Source organism: Bufo gargarizans, chromosome 2, assembly GCF_014858855.1.
Source record: "Bufo gargarizans isolate SCDJY-AF-19 chromosome 2, ASM1485885v1, whole genome shotgun sequence".
NCBI lineage: Eukaryota > Metazoa > Chordata > Amphibia > Anura > Bufonidae > Bufo > Bufo gargarizans.
The window spans coordinates 260,998,139-261,021,705 of record NC_058081.1 but is presented as its reverse complement, the minus strand read 5'-3'; the positions used below and the strand labels follow the sequence as shown (position 1 = coordinate 261,021,705).

General features: G+C 43.8%; 1 protein-coding gene across 2 annotated transcripts in view; it reads left to right on the top strand.

Annotated features, from left to right (window-relative positions):
* HDAC10 (histone deacetylase 10) overlaps positions 1 to 23,567 on the top strand; it is a 59,916-nt gene that overhangs the window by 27,026 nt on the left and 9,323 nt on the right. For both annotated transcript variants that reach the window (XM_044280252.1, XM_044280251.1), the window contains 6 exons: positions 2,841 to 2,930; positions 4,844 to 4,950; positions 5,684 to 5,751; positions 10,677 to 10,911; positions 16,415 to 16,502; positions 19,939 to 20,024. In XM_044280252.1, the coding sequence (XP_044136187.1) occupies positions 2,841 to 2,930; positions 4,844 to 4,950; positions 5,684 to 5,751; positions 10,677 to 10,911; positions 16,415 to 16,502; positions 19,939 to 20,024 (674 nt within the window). The remainder of the gene's footprint in view (positions 1 to 2,840; positions 2,931 to 4,843; positions 4,951 to 5,683; positions 5,752 to 10,676; positions 10,912 to 16,414; positions 16,503 to 19,938; positions 20,025 to 23,567) is intronic.

The following is a 23,567-nucleotide window of genomic DNA, read 5'->3' as shown; positions in this document are numbered from 1 at the left end:
GCAGCACTGTGCTGTCTGAGCGTCAGCTGCAGGGAGAAAGTCACTGTCCCTCTCACCCCTGAAGCTGACAGAAGTTGATTTTTACCTTTATTTTTTCAATCCATGTTGGCTACGGAGTGGGACGGGGCGTGGCCTAACCAGGTTGGGGCATGGCTACACAGGTCCTGGGGGCGGGGTTTTTACGTCTGTCTTTTGAGGATGGCCTGAATGGCCACCCTACCTGCCCCCTGAACTGTCACCTCCACAGCACTCCGCTCCCTTAACAATGTTATCTACAGCGCCATGCCCCTTTTAAAGATGACCTTCAGCAGTGAAGAAAAATGGCTGGGTTGTTATGGAAACCTGGAGTAAAACTATGTGTATGTGGAGACTAAAGGCCTGCGAGCTTCTATTGACTGATCAGGGTCATGTGACCAGGCTTCTATCGGCTAATGCATTTTTTTGGGAATATCTCGCGCAGGGATGTCCTTTTGAGCAGCTCACTCTCAGACAGCAGCACTGTGCTGTCTGAGCGTCAGCTGCAGGGAGAAAGTCACTGTCCCTCTCACCCCTGAAGCTGACAGAAGTTGATTTTTACCTTTATTTTTTCAATCCATGTTGGCTACGGAGTGGGACGGGGCATGGCTACACAGGTCCTGGGGGCGGGGTTTTTACGTCTGTCTTTTGAGGATGGCCTGAATGGCCACCCTACCTGCCCCCTGAACTGTCACCTCCACAGCACTCCGCTCCCTTAACAATGTTATCCACAGCGCCATGCCCCTTTTAAAGATGACCTTCAGCAGTGAAGAAAAATGGCTGGGTTGTTATGGAAACCTGGTGTAAAACTGTGTATATGTGGAGACTAAGGACCTGCGAGCTTCTATTGGTTGATAATGGACATGTGACTGTGTGTACGGCAGTTGCGATATGAAGAGAAAGACCTGCAGTCTTCTATTGGCTAATGTAGGTCATGTGATGTGCCATATTTGCATTTGGGAATATCTCAGGAATGGTATGTGCTAGAGAGCTGTGATATATATATATATATATATATATATATATATATATATTAGTACAGACCAAAAGTTTGGACACATCTTCTCATTCAAAGAGTTTTCTTTATTTTCATGACTATGAAAATTGTAGATTCACACTGAAGGCATCAAAACTCTGAATTAACACATGTGGAATTATATACATAACAAAAATTTGTGAAACAACTGAAAATATGTCATATTCTAGGTTCTTCAAAGTAGCCACCTTTTGCTTTGATTACTGCTTTGCACACTCTTGGCATTCTCTTGATGAGCTTCAAGAGGTAGTCTGAAATGGTTTTCACTTCACAGGTTTGCCCTGTCAGGTTTAATAAGTGGGATTTTTTGCCTTATAAATGGGTTTGGGATCATCAGTTGCGTTGTGGAGAAGTCAGGTGGATACACAGCTGATAGTCCTACTGAATAAACTGTTAGAATTTGTATAATGGAAAGAAAAAAGCAGCTAAGTAAAGAAAAACGAGTGGCCATCATTACTTTAAGAAATGAAGGTCAGTCAGTCCGAAAAATTGGGAAAACTTTGAAAGTCTCCCCAAGTGCAGTCACAAAAACGATCAAGCGCTACAAAGAAACTGGCTCACATGCGGACCGCCCCAGGAAAGGAAAACCAAGAGTCACCTCTGCTGCGGAGGATAAGTTAATCCGAGTCACCAGCCTCAGAAATCGCAGGTTAACAGCAGCTCAGATTAGAGACCAGGTCAATGCCACACAGAGTTCTAGCAGCAGACACATCTCTAGAACAACTGTTAAGAGGAGACTGTGTGAATCAGGCCTTCATGGTAGAATATCTGCTAGGAAACCACTGCTAAGGACAGGCAACAAGCAGAAGAGACTTGTTTGGGCTAAAGAACACAAGGAATGGACATTAGACCAGTGGAAATCTGTGCTTTGGCTTTGGTCTGATGAGTCCAAATTTGAGATCTTTGGTTCAAACCACCGTGTTTTTGTGCGATGCAGAAAAGGTGAACGGATGGACCCTACATGCCTGGTTTCCACCGTGAAGCATGGAGGAGGAGGTGTGATGGTGTGGGGGTGCTTTGCTGGTGACACTGTTGGGGATTCATTCAAAATTGAAGGCATACTGAACCAGCATGGCTACCACAGCATCTTGCGGCGGCATGCTATTCCATCCGGTTTGCATTTAGTTGGACCATCATTTATTTTTCAACAGGACAAGGGCCCCAAACACACCTCCAGGCTGTGTAAGGGCTATTTGACCATGAAGGAGAGTGATGGGGTGCTGTGCCAGATGACCTGGCCTCCACAGTCACTGGACCTGAACCCAATCGAGATGGTTTGGGGTGAGCTGGACCGCAGAGTGAAGGCAAAAGGGCCAACAAGTGCTAAGCATCTCTGGGAACTCCTTCAAGACTGTTGGAAGACCATTTCAGGTGACTACCTCTCATCAAGAGAATGCCAAGAGTGTGCAAAGCAGTAATCAAAGCAAAGGGTGGCTACTTTGAAGAACCTAGAATATGACGTATTTTCAGTTGTTTCACACTTTTTTGTTATGTATATAATTCCACATGTGTTAATTCATAGTTTTGATGCCTTCAGTGTGAATCTACAATTTTCATAGTCATGAAAATAAAGAAAACTCTTTGAATGAGAAGGTGTGTCCAAACTTTTGGTCTGTACTGTGTGTGTGTGTGTGTGTGTGTGTGTATATGTGTATATGTGTATATATATATATATATATATATATATATATATATATATATATATATATATATATATATAATATATAGATATAGCTTTATTTAGCATTATTTCCATAAGATTGTTTTAATGATATTATATTTTTTGCAGGGACATATGCGTGCCACTCCAGAGTGTTTCTCCCATCTCACTCACATGCTCATGCATCTTGCTGGTGGTAAACTGTGCATGATTCTTGAGGTAAATGCAATTCTCACTCATTTGATTGAACTATAAGCACTTTATGTGTCTTTTTTTTCTATGGATACACAGAAAGGCGTAGAAATGCCAGTATCCAGTCAATACAGGACTTGGAATCTTTGAAGAGAATGACCTTTCAATTTCAAGAGGATAGCACTGTTGAACTGGACACTAAGGCTACATGCACACGACCGTTCAGTTTTTTGCGTTCCGCAATTTACGGAACGGCATAGACATCCTTTAATATAAGTGCCTATTCTTGTCCGCAAAGCGCGGACAAGAATAGGACATGTTATATTTTTTTTGCTGCGCCACAGAACGGAGCAACGCATGCGGACAGCACACGGAGTGCTGTCCACATCTATTGCGGCCCCATTGAAGTGAATGGGTCTGCATCCGAGCCGCCAAGACTGTGGCTTGGATGCGGACCAAAACAACGGCCGTGTGCATGAAGCCTAAACCAAATGTCTGTTTTTTCTACATTTGTTGCGCAGTTAAGTCAGGCTTTATGGCATTGTTAGTGTCTGGAAGTCCCCAAAATTTCTACATTTCAGAATCCCTGTTTTATCTTCTGTATCTCAAGCTTTGAGGTTTCCAAAACCGTTGACATGCACATGAGTAATGCTTCCTTCATGCACAAATTTGCTCTGGCGCATTTTCTTGCTGCCAAAAAAAAGCCATAAAAACCTATCCTATGTATAAATTACATGTGCCATATCGGCCCCTGGATATTCACCCAGCATATGTCCTATGCCATTTGCTAACTGAATGTCAGTGGTCATATGATCAATGCTATGTTTAGTCCTATTCAATTAGCCTATGGATGCACTACACAAGATGTAAATCTGGCCATTTGAGTCTATTTTTTAACAAAGGTATGAGCAATATTTTATTAAAAAAATAATAATAATAATAATAGTTTGTTAAAAAAATGGAATACATATTTTACAGAAAATGCTGAATGAATGAATATTCCCCATTTTCTAGCAATGCACATACAGAGATCTCTTACAGATCTATTTTTGCAGATAACACCAAGCTGTGTAGTACAGTCTATGGAAGATGTCCAAGCTGACTTGGACACTAAGTGCTTGGACATCAACTTGGCAAATGTGATTCATTGTAGAAAAAAGTTATGCATCTGGGTACCAATAATTTACATGCATCATATGTAATGGATGGGTAGTATCAATGAGAGAGTCACTTGTAGAGAAGGATTTGGGTGTACTTATGGCTCATAGACCAAGTAACAGCATACAATGTCAATCATCTGCTTCTAAGGCAAACAGGAAATTGTCATGTATTAAAATAGGCATGGAGTCACATGACAGGAATTTAATAGTACCACCTTTACAAAGCTTTGCAGCCTCATCTGGAATATACAGTCAGTTCTAGGCACTAGTCCATGAAAAGAATACCTTGGAGCTAGACAAAGTACAAAGGAGAGCAACTCAACTGGTCAGTCTTGATTTAGTTTTGAGAAGAGACATCTAAAGGGGGACATAATTAACTGATATAAATGGGCCGTACAAAAATTATGATTAATCCATGTAAAATCCCCTCAAAATCTATGAAATAGTTGACCTCAGGATGTGGTCACAATAGGAACACTGGGTAGTTTTAAAAAGGGCTTAGATGAATTCTTAAAATGAAATAACATTAATGCTTATTGAAAAGTGGGGACTCGCTCCCCTTTACTAAAATTCACATCCCCACCTTGGTTGAACTTGATGGACTTATGTCTTTTTTTTCAACCTCATTAACTATGTAACTATATCCTTTCACAATTGTTTAGTCCGGCTATTAAGAGTTGCGCATGGCAATACATTTCTTATATAAAGGTTATTGGTGTGACTTAGCTTTAAATGTAATTTTATTAGAGTGTATGCAGTTACAATCTTCTTTTCTAACAGGGCGGCTACCATCTCCGCTCTCTGTCTGAATCTGTTTCCATGACTGTAAGAACATTGCTCAGGGATCCAGTACCCAGGTTGTCTGGAGAAATGACGCCATGTTACAGGTGTGTTTTATCATTCTTCATATATAGTGCCTTGAAAAAGTATTCATACCCCTTCAACTTTTCCAAATTTTTTCACCTTACATCCACAAACTTAAAGGGGCTCTCCGGGATATAAAGCTGTTATTTATTCCTTGACTACATATGAGTGGAGCATCTGAGCATTTCCTTCGTTTAAGATTTGTCTCCGTACAGGATTCAAATGTATGGGCCCCGGCGAGGGAAATTCCTCATCACTGAAGTCTCACGGGACTTCAGTGGATTATTTTGGGATTAGATTTTTCAGCTTTAAAAACATTTTAAAACCGGGATCCAAGCTTTGCTTTAGTACGGAGATACTAGCCGGTACCAAAGACTTCTTCAGATGGCCGAAGTTATTCACCGAAGTCTCGCGAAACTTCAGTGATAACTGTGTTCACCTCGCCAGAGCCCATACATTTTAAAGCTGTACGGAGATAGGTCTCCATACAGCATTAAAACGAACTTTTGACCAAATTGACTTCAGATCTTCGATCCGAAGCTCGATTCGCTCAACACTAGCCAGGACCATGGGAGTACACCTAGGTCAGTACCTTTTCCCATAATATGCAAGCATGGCCGCTGCAGATTGGTCAGAAATGTTTGTGTATATGTGTGTAAATCCTGTTAAAATCTACTGTGTTTACATATGTTTTTGGGATAATTTGCTGTGCGTTTTGGACATATAGTGGGGCAGTAATGTGTTTTATCTTTATAGTGCTTTAGAATCCATACAGAATACAAGGCATGCACATTCCCCATACTGGAAGTGTTTATTGCATGATGGTAATTATGTTATTTTTTGTCATTTAGGTTTATACTGTACTTCTTAGCTTACATATATCACTTTTTTACCTTTGCTTCTCTATTAATATCTTGTAGGGAAGATAAAGCAGGAACCTGCTTAGTCATTTTTTAAATGGCTTACTGAAAAGATAATGACAAATGGCAGCTTTCAAGACTACTTAGGTCTCCATTAGGCATAATATAACACAATATCGGAAGCTGTGGAAGGAATACTGTGATTTCAACACTTATTTTTCTATGTCCTTTTGTGTATAAATATGTGACTCTTCAGATATTGTGTTAGGGCCCTATTAGAGTGTCCAGTGCTCGGGCAAGATGGGCGCCAACGGACAATAAACACGTCCATTGTCACACGTTACATAGGCCAATGTGAAGTGAATGTGGGAAGAACAATTGCTAGCACAGTCCTTCATCCCCAATTTAGTTCTATTGATTATCTCCAGCACATCCCTGATTAAACAAGGCAGTGTGCCGAGGATAACTGAGAGTCTTTTATGCTGCTTAAAGGGGTTATCCAGGAAAATATATTTATGACTTATCCTCGAGATAAATCATCAGTAACAGATCTGCAGGGTGCAAGACCTTGGACCCCCGCCGATCAGCTATTAGAAGAGGCCTTGAGCGCTGCAGCCTCATCCTGGCCCAGTGACATCACTGTACATTGGTCATATGGTCTAGTTGTAGCTCAGCCCCATTCAAGTCAATACCAAGCACAGCCACTATAGAATGTACGGCACTATTCTTGGAAAGCTGCCGGGTGCCTGTATCAATTATCAGAGCTCCGGTGATCACAGCGGCTCCCCGAAACAGCTCATCGGTGGACTTGGACCCCCGGTGACGAGATAATGATGGCCTATCCTGAGGATAAGCCATAATTATCTTTTATAGGATAACACCTTTAAAGAGGCTCTGTCACCCGGTTGAAGCATATAGCCTGGTAGGCTATATGCCACAGACAAAAACCATACCTTTATTTCTCATGTAGTAGGTCCGGTATGGCCGAAAAAGCAACTTTTAAAAATATGCAAACGAGTAACTCAAGCACTTGGAGGCGGGCTTATGCCTTCCGAGCACTGCTTTTGCGACGCCCCTGTTCCTTGCTAATGCCGGCTTTCTGCACCTATTCACGCCCCCATGTCCTTTGACAGCGCTAGACCCGCCAGTCTAGCGCTGATATCCCGCACCTGTGCACTCGCATCCGTGTCGGCGCGTGTGCGCACTGGATCTTTTAGTTCCTGGCTCGTGTGTATGTCCAGTGCTCACGTGCCATTGTGGAACTGAGTGCGCAGGTGCGGGATATCAGCGCTAGATTGGCGCGTCTAACGCTGTCAGTCAAAACCCATGGGGTGTGATTAGGTGCAGAAGGCCGGCATTTGCAAGGAACGGGGGCATCGCAGAAGCAGTGCTCGGAAGGCCATAAGCCAATCTCAGAGTACTCGAATTCCTCATTTGCATTTTTTTTTTAAAGTTGCTTTTTCGGCCATACGGGACCTACTACATGAGAAATAAAGGTATGGTTTTTGTCTATGTCATCAGCCCCACCAGACTATATGCCTGGTAGGGTAGGATTGAACCGGGTGACAGAGTCTCTTTAAGGCTGCCCACTGTGGCTCACTGCTAATTGCCAGGCTCCATCTCTTCTTGTTAGGCCTTACTTGGAAAAAGTGCCATGTACAAATGCTAGCCAACAATTCCAAGTGTGGTCTGGTAATTAGCGGACAGCCGCATGCGGATCCTGCTGTCGGCACATCATGTACAGTCAGCCTCTAAAATGCAGTCAGTCGACAAACAGGCGTTTGCTTGTTTGTTGGATGGTCTGCAACACAATTACATGGGCTAGTTATTGGGGAAGAGCAATCCTGTGAACGCTTGTTTCCAATTATTGGCCTGAAAATCATCCAGTGTAATAGAAGCTTAATAGATACATGCGATAAATGCATGTGTAGCTTTGTTACTCTGCAATTGCAGTTTACTGTGGTTACTGTCACATCCACATGCCCTTCACAGTTTACGTTGCTCGTCAGCATAATTAATAGTGTGCAGCACCGTAATCTACATACTGTACTTTATAGGGCATTTGTATACAGTTTGATCAAAATACATAAGGCCGCTAACCACTACAAGGTTGCCTCTGCAAGTGGGTACCGACTCTCATTTCTTGCAGTACCACGTGGTAAACACGTGCCATAGCACCGCTCCAGCAAGCGGAGGGAACCAGCAGACCAAGAGCACCCATGCTGTTAAACTTGGCACTGGTCCCCACCAACCTACAGGCACAGCGCCACAGCAACAGTGTCAACCACGCATTACTGCACCACGTGAACAGATGTCAAAAGCTCCCCTTTCCATGTGCTCTCAGGATCTACAACTGAGAACAAGTAGGGGTTTATTAACCCTTACTGTAGTTACTGTTTCATTGTTTAAAGGGCATATAGAGCTGAGGACATGGGTTGCTAGATGGCCGCTAGCACATCCGCAAAACCCAGTCCCCATAGCTCTGTGTGCTTTTATTGTGTAAAAAAAATGATTTGATACATATGCAAATTACCCTGAGATGAGTCCTGTCCCTGACTCATCTCATGTACAGGACTCATCTCAGGTTAATTTGCATATATATATATATTTGTTTTTTTTTTACACAATAAAAAGCACACTGAGCTATGGGGACTGGGTATTGCGGATGTGCTAGCGGCCCCATCTAGGAACCCATGTCCTCAGCTCTATACACAAAATCCCGGTGACAGGTTCCCTTTAAGCGAATGTCCACATGGAGGATTTTAAAACGTACATCGCAGCAGAAACTCCCACCGGCCTGCAAACTACTGTGCTGTCTCCCATTGAAAACAATAGGAGGCGGACACCACGGAGTCATTGCTGGAAATTTTGTGTAGTATCCACACCATTATTCGCCAGCAAATTGCATTGTGTCAGTGGGCCCTAAGGGCAATGTTACACAAGGCTTTTTGTGCCAGTTTTTAGCGCCAAAGCCAGTGTTTGCTATGACGCTGTGCGCTTGATGCCGCTGCTGTACTACAGTAATACACTCGTATAGCTCATACGAGTGTAATACTGTAGTACAGCAGCGGCATGAAGCGCACAGCGTCATAGCAACCAATGACGCCATGCGCTCCTGCTGTCAGCAGGAATCCAGGCCGGGATACCACGGACGTGTGCATTCGGCCTTATCCTGATGAAGGATGCTGATGAGCTGTCGAACAAGCATGTGTTTATCGGCTGATCAGCACTGGATGAAAACTTGTTCCCAATAATTGGCCTGAAAATCATTCGATCTAGTAGGGCCCTTGGTGCCTGATGAAGAGACCTAAGTAGTCTGAACAGCTTCAATTTGTTATCTTTTCAGTTGGCCTTTAAAAGCTATCAAATACTGAGGACTCACCGGTTTTTATCTTTACTATCTACTAACTAAAATGGTAACAAAAATGTAAAACTTCCTTCTATAATCCAAACATTACCTAGACTATGGTGCTTCAAACTGAAATTTTCGGAACGTTTCTGATTTATCTTGACCTTCTACATGAATAGCACATGGTGATTGACATCCAGCGATGCAAATTATTGCTACTTGCATGGATAATCAGCATTGTTAAGGCTCCTTTGCACAGGCTAATGCCTCGTTCACACAGTCAGTGTTTGGTCAGTGATTTCCAAAGCCAGGAGCAGCTCTAAAAGAACAGGTGCAGATATTTCCCTTATTCCTTATGTCTGTGGAGGCTCCAACCCTGGTTTGGGCTCATAATCACTGACCAAAACACTGACATGTGAATGAGGCTTAACTGAGAAGGCAATTATCAGGAACAAATAGTGAATTCCCAATATTGCCTGTTGGTCAGAATGGGATAGAGCTTTATATGCAGCAATCAGCTCCGCTGTATGAAGACAAAGGAGCGCTGCATGGATATCTCCTCTTCATACAGAATCATTGTTTCTGGGCAGCAGATCCCTGATTACACAGCACTATCTGCAATGATTTAGGTGTCTTCACCGCTGATGCTTTCACCTGATGAGAGTGTTTGCTTGTTCATTCAGTGATTGTCTGCACCTAGAATTCCCCAATTGTCAGCCCTTGTAGAGGGGCCTTCAGGCACAGTTCATCCAATGTAGATATAATTTTGAATGTATTCAAAGTCTGTGGAAATCATGTTGTAAACCTGTGTGGATACTGTAATAGTCACTATTTCTGCTTTTAACTTTGAAATGCTGCAAATATTATTATTTTGCATGCAATTTAGAAGTTTATATTTTTCTATGGTAATTTTTTTTGATTGAGCTTATAAGCAAAAGTAAGGCTTCATCAATCCTTCAACAGTGTTCAGTCAACTTCCAACAAACTTTTTTTTCCCATTGATAACATGGGAACATGAAACCTACAAACGCATGCTAAAAGTAGTTTAGTGTTCCCTTTGAAAGGATTTATCATCAGTCCTACATCCCATATGCCGCAGGCGTAGCAGACTGGCCATACGTAGTCTCTGTCATTTAAAATAAGTTATGGAACGTTACAAGGAGAGGCTGAGCATATGCAGCCATCTCTCTTCTGGCTTATGATTTGGAAACCAGATGGTCTTTGGAGCAAAACATTATTGTCAGGAAAACCGTTAATAAAAATGCAGTTATTTACTGTTTGAGCTTGATGCCCTAGGATCTTATTTTGAGATATCGACATATGTGCATAGACATTAATTATCACTTACTTACCAGTAATCATAGCTGAACTTCTCCAGTAGGAAAATTAGGACCATTACTGTCATCAGTTGTAATTACACATTTTCTCCCTAAATGTATATTTTAATATTTATAAAGTTTCATTAAAACTTTAATAACGTTGCTGTAATAATAACCAGTCATTAATATTTTTTTTGTGCGCTTTTATTTCATGTTGAAAGAAACAAGGTTAGTAGAAGAGATAAGCACTAATGGCTTAAAAAGCCTGGAGCCGTTGCATGTAGATGCATCTGCTGTGGATGAGTTTCTGGAAAATCATATGAAGAAGATCCTGCGCCCGACCCCACCAATCACAACCTTGGTGGTAGCTCCTGTAGAGAACACACTTAACCTTCCTGCTGGTGTGCAGTTAGAAGAAAGCACCGTGACCCCAGAGCAAGCAAGACATGCAATAAGGTAGAATGGCCGAATGTCAGTTTCTTTCTGTCTGTCTGCAGGGGTTAAAGTCCTGTTCTGCTCCATTCAAACCTCCTAATTCTCCCTATAAAAAAAAAAGGTTGCAAAAAACTGGGTCAGATCGCATGTATGACATGAGCATGGATAGGGAACATGACGTGTCCACAAGAATAAGCACATCTGTGCTGTGCCAGGATTAGCGGAGTGGGCACAGGCAGGAGCTGAGAGGTCAGCAATGTGCGACCATGTCATTCTAGTATTGTCTGAAAGCTTGGAATGTCAGCTTTCATACAATACAAAGCCCATATTTCTAGCTGGTACCAAACCAGACATATAAGCAGCTAAAGCAGACCCCCCTCACCTCCCTGTCAGTCTGGAAGAGAATGAGGGACAGCTGGCAATTAAGAGGTTAAAAGAAATGCTTACTGATTTAATGTAATTGCAGGGCTTGTCTCTGGTTAGCTGTATGTGAGGATACACACTGCTCTGGGTACTGTGGGAAGTTATCTGCGTTCTGATCTGCTAGTTCATGTGAGGAGAGCAAGGGCTTATGGGAAGTGAGGGAAATACAGGATGGCCTCAAGGAAGGGCAAAGATCATCACAGGAAGAGCAGCAGAGGCCATCTTAGGAAGTTGCTGAAATAGAGGCACAGAGAAATATGGTTGCTAAGGGCTGAATACAGAAATCGGAAAGGTAAAATTAGCTGAAAAATGCAACTTCAGGAATATCTTCCTTTCAGCATCACATACGTTATGAATTTAATTTTTGGTAGTGAAATGGCAGTTGCACTTTTAAAGCACAGTAGAAAACGGGACTTTGGGTGCAAATTTCTTTAATAAAAAGACGTTAATAAAGTCTATTAGAAAAAATGGTTTTTAGGGCGTTTGGGTAATAAAAAAAAAAAAGTTAAATGAAAGTTTAGTTACTTTTCAACCCCTTAATGCATAATGCCATACATATACGGCATTATGCTCAACAGCTTGTATGGAGCTGCTGTGCTGAGGCCGCTCCTTACATGACAGGTGCCGGCTCCAATAACCAGGATTGGCGGTGATACAGAAACTGGTCAATGAATCCCTCAGATGCTGCAGCATCTGTGAAGATAGCCACCTCCCTCTGTCTTCTAATTGGAGCCCCACAGAAAAAAATGTAGATTATTATTTATTTATTTATTTGATATCACCGAAAGTGTACTGACCCGCAGAATAAGGATGTCATGTCATTTTTAGCGTACAGTGAACGTAGTTATATCAAAACAAAAAAATTCTGCCAAGGTTTTTTTTTTTTCTTTAAATTTTACCCCACAAAAACCCAATACAGGACATGGTAAATTAACCGCTACCCGACCGCCTAACGCAGGATTGCGTCCTGCGGGTGGCCGGGTTATCCCTCTTTGACGCGCCGGCGCATCATCTCCGAAGGTAAACTAGTTGATCTACAGCCTGCCAGCGGCGATCATTTGCTGGCAGGCTGTAGATGCTTTTTTTTTTTTAACCCTTGAAAGGTATATCAGATGCTGTTTTGTTAACAGCGTCTGATATACCTGCTACCTGGTCCTCTAGTGGTCCCTTTTGCTTGGATCGAAAACCAGAGGACACAGGCAGCTCTGTAATAAGTAGCACCACACTACACTACACTAACCCCCCCCCCCCTGTCACTTATTAACCCCTGATCATTGGTCATTGATCACCCCCCTGTAAGGCTCCATTAAGACGTTTGTATGTGTTTGACGGATCCGCAAAACACGGACACCGGCAATGTGCTTTCCGCATTTTGCGGATCCGCACATTGCCAGAACTATATAGAAAATGCCTTTTCTTGTCCGCAATTGCGGACAAGAATAGGACATGTTCTATAGGCTCTACAAAAAACGCAGTGTTTGTCTGATCAGGCCTGATTTTGTGCGTAGACTTGCGTCAGTCCGCCCCACCACAGTGACAGATTTTTTTTTATGATCACTGCAAAAACACCGTAAAATCGCTGCGGCGCTATAAAGATCACTTTTGAGGGGCATGGCGAGTTCATAGATGTTTTTTTTTTGGAACAAGTTAGCGGAAACTTTTTGTTTTTTCTTACAAAGTCTCATATTCCACTAACTTGTGACAAAAAATAAAATCTCGCATGAACTCACCATACCCCTCACGGAATCCAAATGCGTAAACATTTTTAGACATTTATATTCCAGACTTCTTCTCACGCTTTAGTGCCCCTAAAATGCCAGGGCAGTATAAATACCCCATAAGTGACCCCATTTTGGAAAGAAGACACCCCAAGGTATTCCGTGAGGGGCATGGCGAGTTCCTAGATTTTTTTTTTCCGTTTTTTTTTTTCTCTTACAAAATCATTTTCCGATAACTTGTGCCAAAAAATAAATATTCTAGGAACTCGCCATGCCCCTCACGGAATACCTTGGGGTGTCTTCTTTCCAAAATAGGGGTCACATGTGGGGTATTTATACTGCCCTGGCATTTTAGGGGCCCTAAAGCGTGAGAAGAAGTCTGGAATCCAAATGCCTTCCTAAAAGGTACACATTGGAATTTGGGCCCCTTTGCGCATCTAGGCTGCAAAAAAGTGTCACACATGTGGTATCGCCGTACTCAGGAGAAGTAGGGCAATGTGTTTTGGGGTGTATTTTTACGTATACCCATGCTGGGTGAGATAAATATCTCTGTAAAATGACAACGTTGTATTAAAAAAATGGGAAAAGTTGTCTTTTAGAGAGATATTTATCCCACCCAGCATGGGTATATGTAAAAATTTGCCCTAAAACACATTGCCCTACTTCTTCTGAGTACGGCGATACCACATGTGTGACACTTTTTTGCAGCCTAGGTGTGCAAAGGGGCCCAAATTCTAAAGAGCACCTTTAGGATTTCACAGGGCATTTCTTACATATTTGGATTCCAAACTACTTCTCACGCTTTAGGTCCCCTAAAATGCCAGGGCAGTATTATTACCCCACAAGTGACCCCATTTTGGAAAGAAGACACCCCAAGGTATTTCGTGAGGGGTATGGTGAGTTAATGTAAAATTGTATTTTTTGTCACAAGTTAGTGGAATATGAGACTTTGTAAGAAGAAAAAATATATATATCATTTTCCGCTAACTTGTGACAAAAAATAAAAACTTCCATGAACTCACTATGCCCATCAGCGAATACCTTAGGGTGTCTACTTTCTGAAATGGGGTCATTTGTGGGGTGTTTCTACTGTCTGGGCATTGTAGAACCTCAGGAAACATGACAGGTGCTCAGAAAGTCAAAGTGCGTAAATTCATAGTTTGTAAACGCTATAACTTTTACCCAAACCAATAAATATACACTTATTGCATTTTTTTTTTATCAAAGACATGTAGAACAATCAATTTAGGGAAAAATTTATATAGAAATGTAGTTTTAAACAGAAAGTGAAAAATTTCGGTCAATTTTTATTAATATCAAAAAATGTCAGCAGCAATGAAATACCACCAAATGAAAGCTCTATTGGTGAGAAGAAAAGAAGGTAAAATTCATTTGGGTGGTAAGTTGTATGACCGAGCAATAAACCGTGAAAGTAGTGTAGGTCAGAATTGTAAAAAGTGGTCTGGTCATTAAGGGGGTTTAAGCTAGGGGGGCTGAAGTGGTTAAATAGAGCCATTAAAAAATACATCTTGTCCTGCAACAAAATAAGCCCTCATATGGCTGTATGAATGGAAAATATAGGAAGTTATGACTATTGGAATGTGGGGAGGACAAATAAAAAATGAAAATAGGCACAGTCTTTAATTCAGAGGAGTCCTGTAACTGACACTGTACCTATAGAACGCACAGCGAAGGAGACACTTTGAAATGTTTTTTCCTAACAAGATTTTGGCTCTGCTGTGTAAAAAATACAGTGGACCTGGCGGATGACTTTGGTGCCCTATCCTAGAGTAGGATATGATAAAGGGAGAAAAGTTGAGCTCCATGATACATAGGTTTTTTATGACTAAGAGCAGGATTTCTTAGGGTACTTTCACACTTGCGGCAGAGTGATCCGGCAAACAGTTCTGTCGCCAGAACTGCCTGTCGGATCCAGCCATCTGCATAGAAACGGACAGCATTTGTAGACTGATCCGGATGTGGATCAGTCTTACAAATGCATTGCAAGAACGGATCCGTCTCTCCAGATGTCACCGGGAGAGACAGATCAGTTATATATTTTATTCACATTTTTACCGGTCTGCGCATGTGCATTTTTAATGCTGGATCCAGCACTAATACCTTTCAATGTAAATTAATGCCGGATCCGTAATTCAGGCAACTGATCCGGAATTTTGGACGGAGATAATACTGCAGCATCCGTCCAAAACGCCGTTCAGTGCCTGAACTGAAGACATCCTGATGCATCCTGAATGGATTTCTCGCCATTCAGAATGCATGGGGAAGAAACTCATCAGTTCTTTTCCGGTATTGAGCCCCTATGACGGAACTCGGTGCTGGAAGAGAAAACCGCTAGTGTGAAAGTACTCTAAAAGCAGAGTAAATCCTCACAGGACTCCTAGGAGAGCCAGGAGGAGTCCTAACAACCGTGCCCACACATTAATCACTGTATGTGTTGTAATGTATAGATCATTTAGTATACACATGTTAAACGAAACCATATCGTTGTATTGAAAGTGCAGACCAATCTACAGAGCTGGAAGAACTGAACAAATATTTTTGTGGGATTAGCTGACTATCTAAAGGGTCAATAATCTGCAGCACTCGCCAGTAGTTGATGTAAAATGGTGATTTACATCTGGATAAAGACCAACCATGGTCGAAACGTCGCTATAATCTAGCTGTCTGAGTGAATAAATCACCATTTTACATCAACTACTGGTGATTGCTGCGGATTATTGAAGCTTCGGGATGAGTTGGGACCCCCAGCCAGGATCCCTATCTGCGCACACCACCTGGCTTGAAGCCTGTCTACTGGTCCGTACCCAAGTGTATGGGATAAGTAGTGCTGCCAATCCCTGAGGTTTTCTATCTAAAGGGTCAGCAACCTCCAACACTCCAGTTGTTGTGACACTACCACTCCCAGCATGCTCCAATCACTTTTGAATAGCCAAGCAAGTGTGCATGCTGGGAGTTGTAGTTTCACAGCACCCGGAGTGCCAAAAGTTGGTGGCCCCTGATCTAATGTGTATTTGGGCCTCCCAACTCTCCACAGTGGCAGATATCAATGGATTTTAACATTCTTTTTGGTGTATGGTGATAAGCCATCCGCCAGAGGTGTGTCTATAAACAGCGCTCTCCCATTCACCACACATGCACATTCTTAGCTGAGAAGAGTGCCCAAGTGTATGGGGGGTCAGAGAGAGATGTGTATGTGTATATACACACACACACAATCTGCTCAGCTCCTCCTGCTGTATCCCATGCTGCCTGATGGAGCCTGTGTGGCTGCACCGTTCTGTACAGTGACATGTTATAAAAGTCATTATTACAATTTCTTGCTGTGGTTCCAGCAATGTTTGTCAATCTGGTTTGCTTTTCAGTGTTTTCAATCCAGATGCATTGAATGAAAATGTATTAAACTCTGTGAGTAAAATGCTACCAGCTCTTGAAAAACTTGTGAACAGAAAGGTGAGTTTCTAGTTAATTTAGTTGGGTTAAGCACTAAAGAAATGTTGCAGTAGTAAAATGTGAGATCATGTGAGTTATTAGTAGAAAAGCAAGATGGGTAGGTTTAATAGATTTTTATTTTTTTTTAGCTTTAAAGTTTAAAAAATGTAAGCTTCGGTCTCATTGTATGGTCTACAGTGTCTTAAAGGGGTTGCCTCACGTCAGCAATGTAGAGAAAGTTAATACAAGCCACTTACTAATGTAATATGATTTGTCCATATTTCTTCCTTTGCTGTCTTGATTCATTTTTCCATCACATTATACATTGCTTGTTTCCATGGTTACGACCACCCTGCAATCCAGCATCAGTGGCCTCGCCTGCACACTATAGGACAAAGTGCTGGCCTCTCTGTTGGCCAGTACTATGGGAGTGCACATAGGATGGAGCTTTTTCCTATAGTGTGCAGGCACGGCCTCTGTTTCTGGATTGCAGGGTGGTCATACCCCTGGATAGGACCATTGTATAAGGTGGTGGAAAAATGAATCCAGCCAGCAAAGGAGGTAATATGGAGAATCACAATACATTAGTAAAAGCCTTGTATTAACTTTCTCTACATGATAAATGCAATTTGCTGAAGTGACACAGCCCTTTAACTTGCCTTGATAACTCATATTGTTCCTCTCTGCTGTTAATCAGTAAAGGTATGACACAAAGGGCACAACCACACAATACGGCCATGCTGAACTTGGGGTGCGGCTGCCTGCAGCTAAGTGCAGTGTTGCCATATGAGCCGTCCTATTAAAGAGGTTATCCGAGTAATGAAAAAAAACAAAAAAAACATAAAACTCCTCAGGACTTACATGTACATTAGTTAAACCTACTTACACCTTTGCATAGTTCTGTTATTCATGCTTTGTTTACATGCTGCAGCAAGGCTGTGGGGGCGTGTACCAACAATGCCTGAGCTCTCCCTCATGAATATTTGTGGGTGTGACTAATCTGCCCTTCCCCGCCCCCTGCACTGCAGTGCTTGCTCTGTACAACCTAACCTTGCATACAAACACTGTCACATGATCATCTCCTAGCTCATACAGGCAGAAGATCTTCCTGTGACATCGATATATGTAGATAGAGATATAGATTTACTGATCTATATCTCTATCTACATATATATCATCTCATCACCCCAGATATGAACCCCTATATATATATATGAAATGTATTATGTGGGGGCTTTTAAAATTAGCTCCTGACGGATTTATATATTTTTTTTTAACAGTTGGATGTGACAAATAATTTTTATTTTTTACAATAGGAATACATTTTGTTACATCAGTTGCCGTGGATCAAGTGGCAACCACTTGAACACAGTGCCCTACTGCGCTGGGTGGCAAGTTACATCCCGCTGCTCTGTACACGTATGGTTCTGGCCTTGAAGGGGTTAAATAGAGGACAAACTTGTGATGTGAACCCATCCTAAGGGCCCATTCACACAAACATATGGCTGTGGTGCCTGTATTGCAGAACCCAAGTAGTGGTCCGCAAAACTCGGTCACCATACATGTGAACTGCATGTCACGGATGGAGATGCAATTAATTGAATTGCTCCGTGATGTACAAGATACGACAAATCATAGGGTATGTCTGATCTTTTGGTGTATTCTGTGGATCACAGACCCATTCAAGTCAACGGGTCTGCTTCAGTGAAAAGGGATTCACACAGCTGGTGGCTGTGTATATTGCAGACCGCTATTTGCAGTCTGCTACACTGGAACGGTGACCGTATGGTTGTGTGAATGAGCTCTTAGAAGTAACATACAATGCAGGTGAACTGGGAGTCTTATCTTATTTTGCACCATTTACAGTGCTTGCCATAGAATTGCACTACCATTGCACACAGTGCTGCTACACATCCACTACACAGATTTGCTGCACGCATTACACACACAGCTCTGCTACATAAACACATGCATGCATTATCAGCACTGCATGCACAACACATACAGATTTAGTGCACACATACACAGCTCTGCAACACAACCACTATAGATAGATTGGTAGCACACATACAGCTCTGCTACATAACCACTGCATACAATTGCTGCACACATTACACATACCCAGCTCTACTACATAACCACTACATATAGATTTGCTGCACGCTTGGCACACTACTATACAAACACTACACATGGATTTGCCGTACAGATTACATGCATAAATTGACATGCATAAATTTGCTGCACACATTACAAAACCAGCTCTGCATGCATCAGCAACCTAATGCACACGCTCGCACACACCACTACTGCAGTCACGACACACACAGCTCTGCTGCATTAACGCGTCACTCCCCCATTTATCCACACCAAACGGCCTTCCCTCCGGTCATGTGACTGATCACATGACCGTGAGATCACTGAAGGTCATCTCTCGCCCTGTGGGGATCATTGGTTTCCAGCTCTAGGATCGGCTGCTGCAACTCCTGCAGATCAGGTATAGGGACTTTGACTCTCACCATTCTGTGCCAGTGCATGCTGGGGCTTGTAGTCTCACCTCAGTTCTGGTTCTATTCACTGATGGGCATAGATTTACTTTTGTCTGGTCGTTGGGGTTGGCTTTGATGGCAGGGGATCGGCTGTGTCTCACTGCAGACATTTTTTCACTTGGCTGCCGTCACATGCGCGATCCCTTGCAGGAGCCGGCCGGCAGCCAGATGAGAGAGCGGGGGGTGCGGGCACACAGGCTCTGATGTTTCGTGTACAGAGCCGGGCCACTCCCTAAGCAGGGATCAGCCTGTACACGAAACGTCACCACAGGAGCCGCCCGGCAGCCAGATGAGAGAGAGGGGGATGGGCACACAGGCTCTGATATCTCGTGTACAGAGCCGGGCCACTCCCTAAGGCAGGGATAAGCCTGTACATGAAACGTCACCACAGGGGCCGCCCGGCAGCCAGATGAGAGAGGGGGGGTGCAGGCACACAGGCTCTGACGTTTCGTGTATACAGAGCTGGGCCACTCCCTAAGGCAGGGATAAGCCTGTACACGAAACTCAGACAACCTAATTAAAACAGCATTGTTTCTTCATTGTTAACCTCTTAATGACCACCCATAAGCCTTTTTAAGGCGGCCCAGTCTAAGCGCTGCATCGGAGAGCGGAGGCTCAGCTTTAACATGCTGTTTTGTGGTTGTACCCATAGGAATTGTCCAGGATTAGAAAAACATGGCTGCTTTCTTCCAGATCAGTGCCACAACTGTGCATGGGTCGTGTCTGGTTCTGCATCTCAGCCCCATTGACGTGAATAGAACCAAGCTGCATTGCAAAATACAACTTGTAGTTTTTAAAAGAAATAAGTCATGTTTATCTCATCATAGACAACCTTTTTAACTCAGCAGTATCTTGAAAGAAATCCTTTAGTAATAAATGTTTAATATTTCTGTTTTTGTTTTTTTTAGACAAGGAATTGTATTACCTGTTCTCCAAATGCTTCTCTTTCTGCTGCAGTTGCAGTACGACAAGTTTTGGCTTTGGGTTCAGAAAGGTATGTGTACGACTGTCAGAAGGCTGCATTATTTCTTCCTATAGGAGCCATATATTTAATTTCAAGGATAGAAACTAATCCTGTCATATGAGTTTGGGAAAGGCTTCCCTGAACCTCCAGAATTGGATCAGATCAGTTCAATGACTCTAAGGGTCCATTCACACGTCTGTATGAATGGTGCGGAACGGGTGCGGACCTATTCATTTTCAATAGGGCCGGAAAAGATGCGGACAGCACAGTGTGCTGTCCGCATCCGCACTTCCGGTCCGTGGCTCCGCAAAAAAATAGAACATGTCCTATTCATGCTGTGCATTTCTACAGTGGTTCACAGGTAAAACCCTTTAGCAAATGCTCAAGCTCAAGATTTTTTTTCCATGAATCCTTAGTACCTTTCTCGTTAATGTCATTGGGGGACACAGCACCATGGGTATACGCCCAGCTACCACTAGGAGGTGACACTAGATATCAAAAAGGTTGGCTCCACTCAGGTGGGCTATACCCTCTTCACAGACACTAGGCTAATCAGTTTTAGTCTAGTGTCTGGAGGAGGCAGACATGACCTGCAGTTTTTTTTGCAGGTCTTGCTGCTTTTTTATTTTTATTCTTTTATTTTATTTTATTCCTTTTTCTTTTCGTCTGCAGGTCTCTGCCTGCCTGCTGCAGGATGGGGCTCCATCGTGGATATCCATTTTAGTTGCACCCCCTGCGGGCACGTACTTTGAGTACCTCGCCTGTCACCCAGTCCCCCATTACTGCATCCACAGTGGCATGCCGGTAATCCCACGTAAGTGCGAGTTTGCCGAAGGGGTGACCCTGCGGCGCCTAAAGACACCGGATGGTATTACCCCCTGCGTCCCTGTCCCATGGGGTCTCGGTTTAGTTTCCCTCCTTTGGCCAGGTGGGTTTCACTTTATTCAGGGGGCCGGGGAACCCTTCTCCTCCTGGCCACCCATGCCCCTTCCCTTCTACCTTAGTCCCCGGCTTCTGCCGGGACTAGGCCGCATCTTCTCTGGCCTGTCCTCAGGTCCCAGGTGCGCCTTTTGGCCATGTTTTTTTTGCATTCCTGAGCCTCGCTCCACCTCAGGAGCCCCCACGCCTGTTTTATTTTTCTTTCCGGCGGGCCCCCGCTTCCCACGGTTCCGGCCACTTCATTAATCGGGGCCCCAGCCTTTACCTTGACTAGGCCACATCCTCTCCTGCCCCCTTCTGGCTTCCCGGGCTTTTTTCCTGGCCCCTCCCCACTCCTCTTGGCTTTTGGGAGGGGTCCCCCCAATCTCATTCAAGTGTGGGCTTTAGCCCTGTGGGCAGAGTTTTCACTTAACTCCGGCTTCAGGGTCTCCATGTTGCCCCCCCCCCCCCCCCCCCGGGAGTCCTTTGCTTCCTGCCTCAGTCCATATCAGGGGGCAGAGTCCAGTAGCGGCCTAGGGTCTCCCCTCATAGGTCCCGCTCACCCCCTACATCCGGAACAGATCATCATCAGCATGTCTCCACTCCCATTATAGTGTACATCATGCAGCCAGATTACTCCTATTCTCAGGCGGAGTATTTGTAGTATCTCCAAGTGCTGTGCCCTATTGGTACAATCTGTGGCCCATACGGCTCCTGCATTGCCCTTTCCTGGCTCTAATGTGTGTAAGGCAATCATGTGGACCCTCTTCATGCGGAGTGATGGTACCATCCCCAGATGCTGTATTCATCACTCTGTTCTGGATCTAGTATGCATCTGGCACCCATTACTGTCATCCTCGGCGATGTACTTGTACTATCTCAAGGCGCTGTATTCGAAAAACCATCCTGGTTGCAATTGTTAGATCCAGTATATGGCTGGCCTGTTCAGATGTGACACCCGGTGCAGTACCTCCTGAACCAGGCCATCTGAGTGCACCAAGTCTTCCCATTGCCCCTGTACTAGGCATGATTTTTACTTATTGCTTGCTGCAATATTTAGCAAGACTTCTCAGTCCTGTTATGCACCAGACAACCACACTCTCTCCACCAGGGGCAGGTTGTTGGCTATCATGATAGGTTTGTTCTTTGTCAACCCTATAAAGTACTACTGTATTCTGCGCTGCCGCGTTACCCCATTTCATGAATGGAGTACTTGCGTTGTTGTTACTGCCTCTCTGCTTCAGAGTTATATGGTCCAGTCCTGACAGAGTACCTGCATCACCACTGGATGTTCTATCTTGCAGGGATACTCAGAATTGTGAGCACCAGCCGCTACTGAAGTTTTTGGGTCATCGCTGATGTCCTCTCTGATATGGTTGTGACAGGACTAGTGAGCGCCACACACCTACTAGGTGGGTGGAATTTTCCACTGCTCGCTCAGGTATCGTACATGGTCCCGTAGTTCTTCCATGGTCCGGGCAGTCTTGGTACTCCCTTATGTTCTCTGATTAGTGTGCTACATGACAGAAGTGCCGTTCGCTTGGGCCTTGCCGTTGTCTGTACCTGTCAGTTTCTCCCCCCTTCCTTGGGGGTTTCATTGTGCTCTGCTGGTAGCTGGTTTCTACTTGTTAGTGTGGTCTCTCTCGGCTTTCCCTGGTGAATTCTGCATCCTTTTCTGACATATGGATGTCTGGCTTTTTTTTTTTTTTTTTCTTTTTACAAAATACAGGGTGCTGTATGTGCCCCTTCCGGGGCAGTGTTATACAGTATGCTAGTCACTATACCTGGGATGGTTGGTTAACCAGGGCTGATGTTTTTTTCCCTATGGTTGCTACATTTAATTTTTTCTTCCATAATCTGGCTATTATTGTCCTCATGTAGTCCAGTTCTGTGGACCCTACTTGAGCCTCTGACTGGGTAATCCTGCTTGGAGTACCTGCCCCAATGGTTCTTAGACCATCTAGCTACCCTGGCCTTCACTGGCCGGTTCCCTCTGGGGAAGCTACTAATGTCATCTCTGACCGCACATGCTCTGTAAGACGGCTGCTTCTTTAGGCCCGATTTTGTTCTTTAACCTCCTGGGTCACCATAGGCTTGTTTCCCTCTTGAGATTCTAATCTCTCATTCCGTCTCCCCAGGTTCATGTCCTGGTACCTTGGAGTTGTTGCTCCGGTTTGCAATTTACATTCGTTTTGGCCACTTCTTGGATGGAGCTTTCCCTCGATTGAGACCATCTAAATTGGTCTGAGACAATTTAGAATTTTTTCCTACCGGATCCTCTTACTGGTCGGGTTCCCTTGCTTCCAGGCCTTATGGTATCGCCTTCCTTTTGCCGAGGGGTGGTCCACTGGGTCTTCCTTTAGCTTGTCTCCAGGAAGTTTTTTCCGGTTACGGACTGCTCCTGTCCTTTTCCCAGGCATTTTCTCTCCCGCCTGGTCCCCTCATAGTCTAATTTTTCTTGTTGGGTCTGTCCTCTTATAGATCCTCCTCCTGGAGCATCATTCTATCTGCAGAGCGCTAGGTCATTACCAACAGACGCCTTCCGGTTGTGCTGCTCTCCTGTTTCTTCAGGGGGAGCCCTCGCTCTTCCAGATCCTTCCTCGGGCTCTCTAGTGCACACTTGTTCAACTCTTGGTTCTTGCGCAGGACATCTAG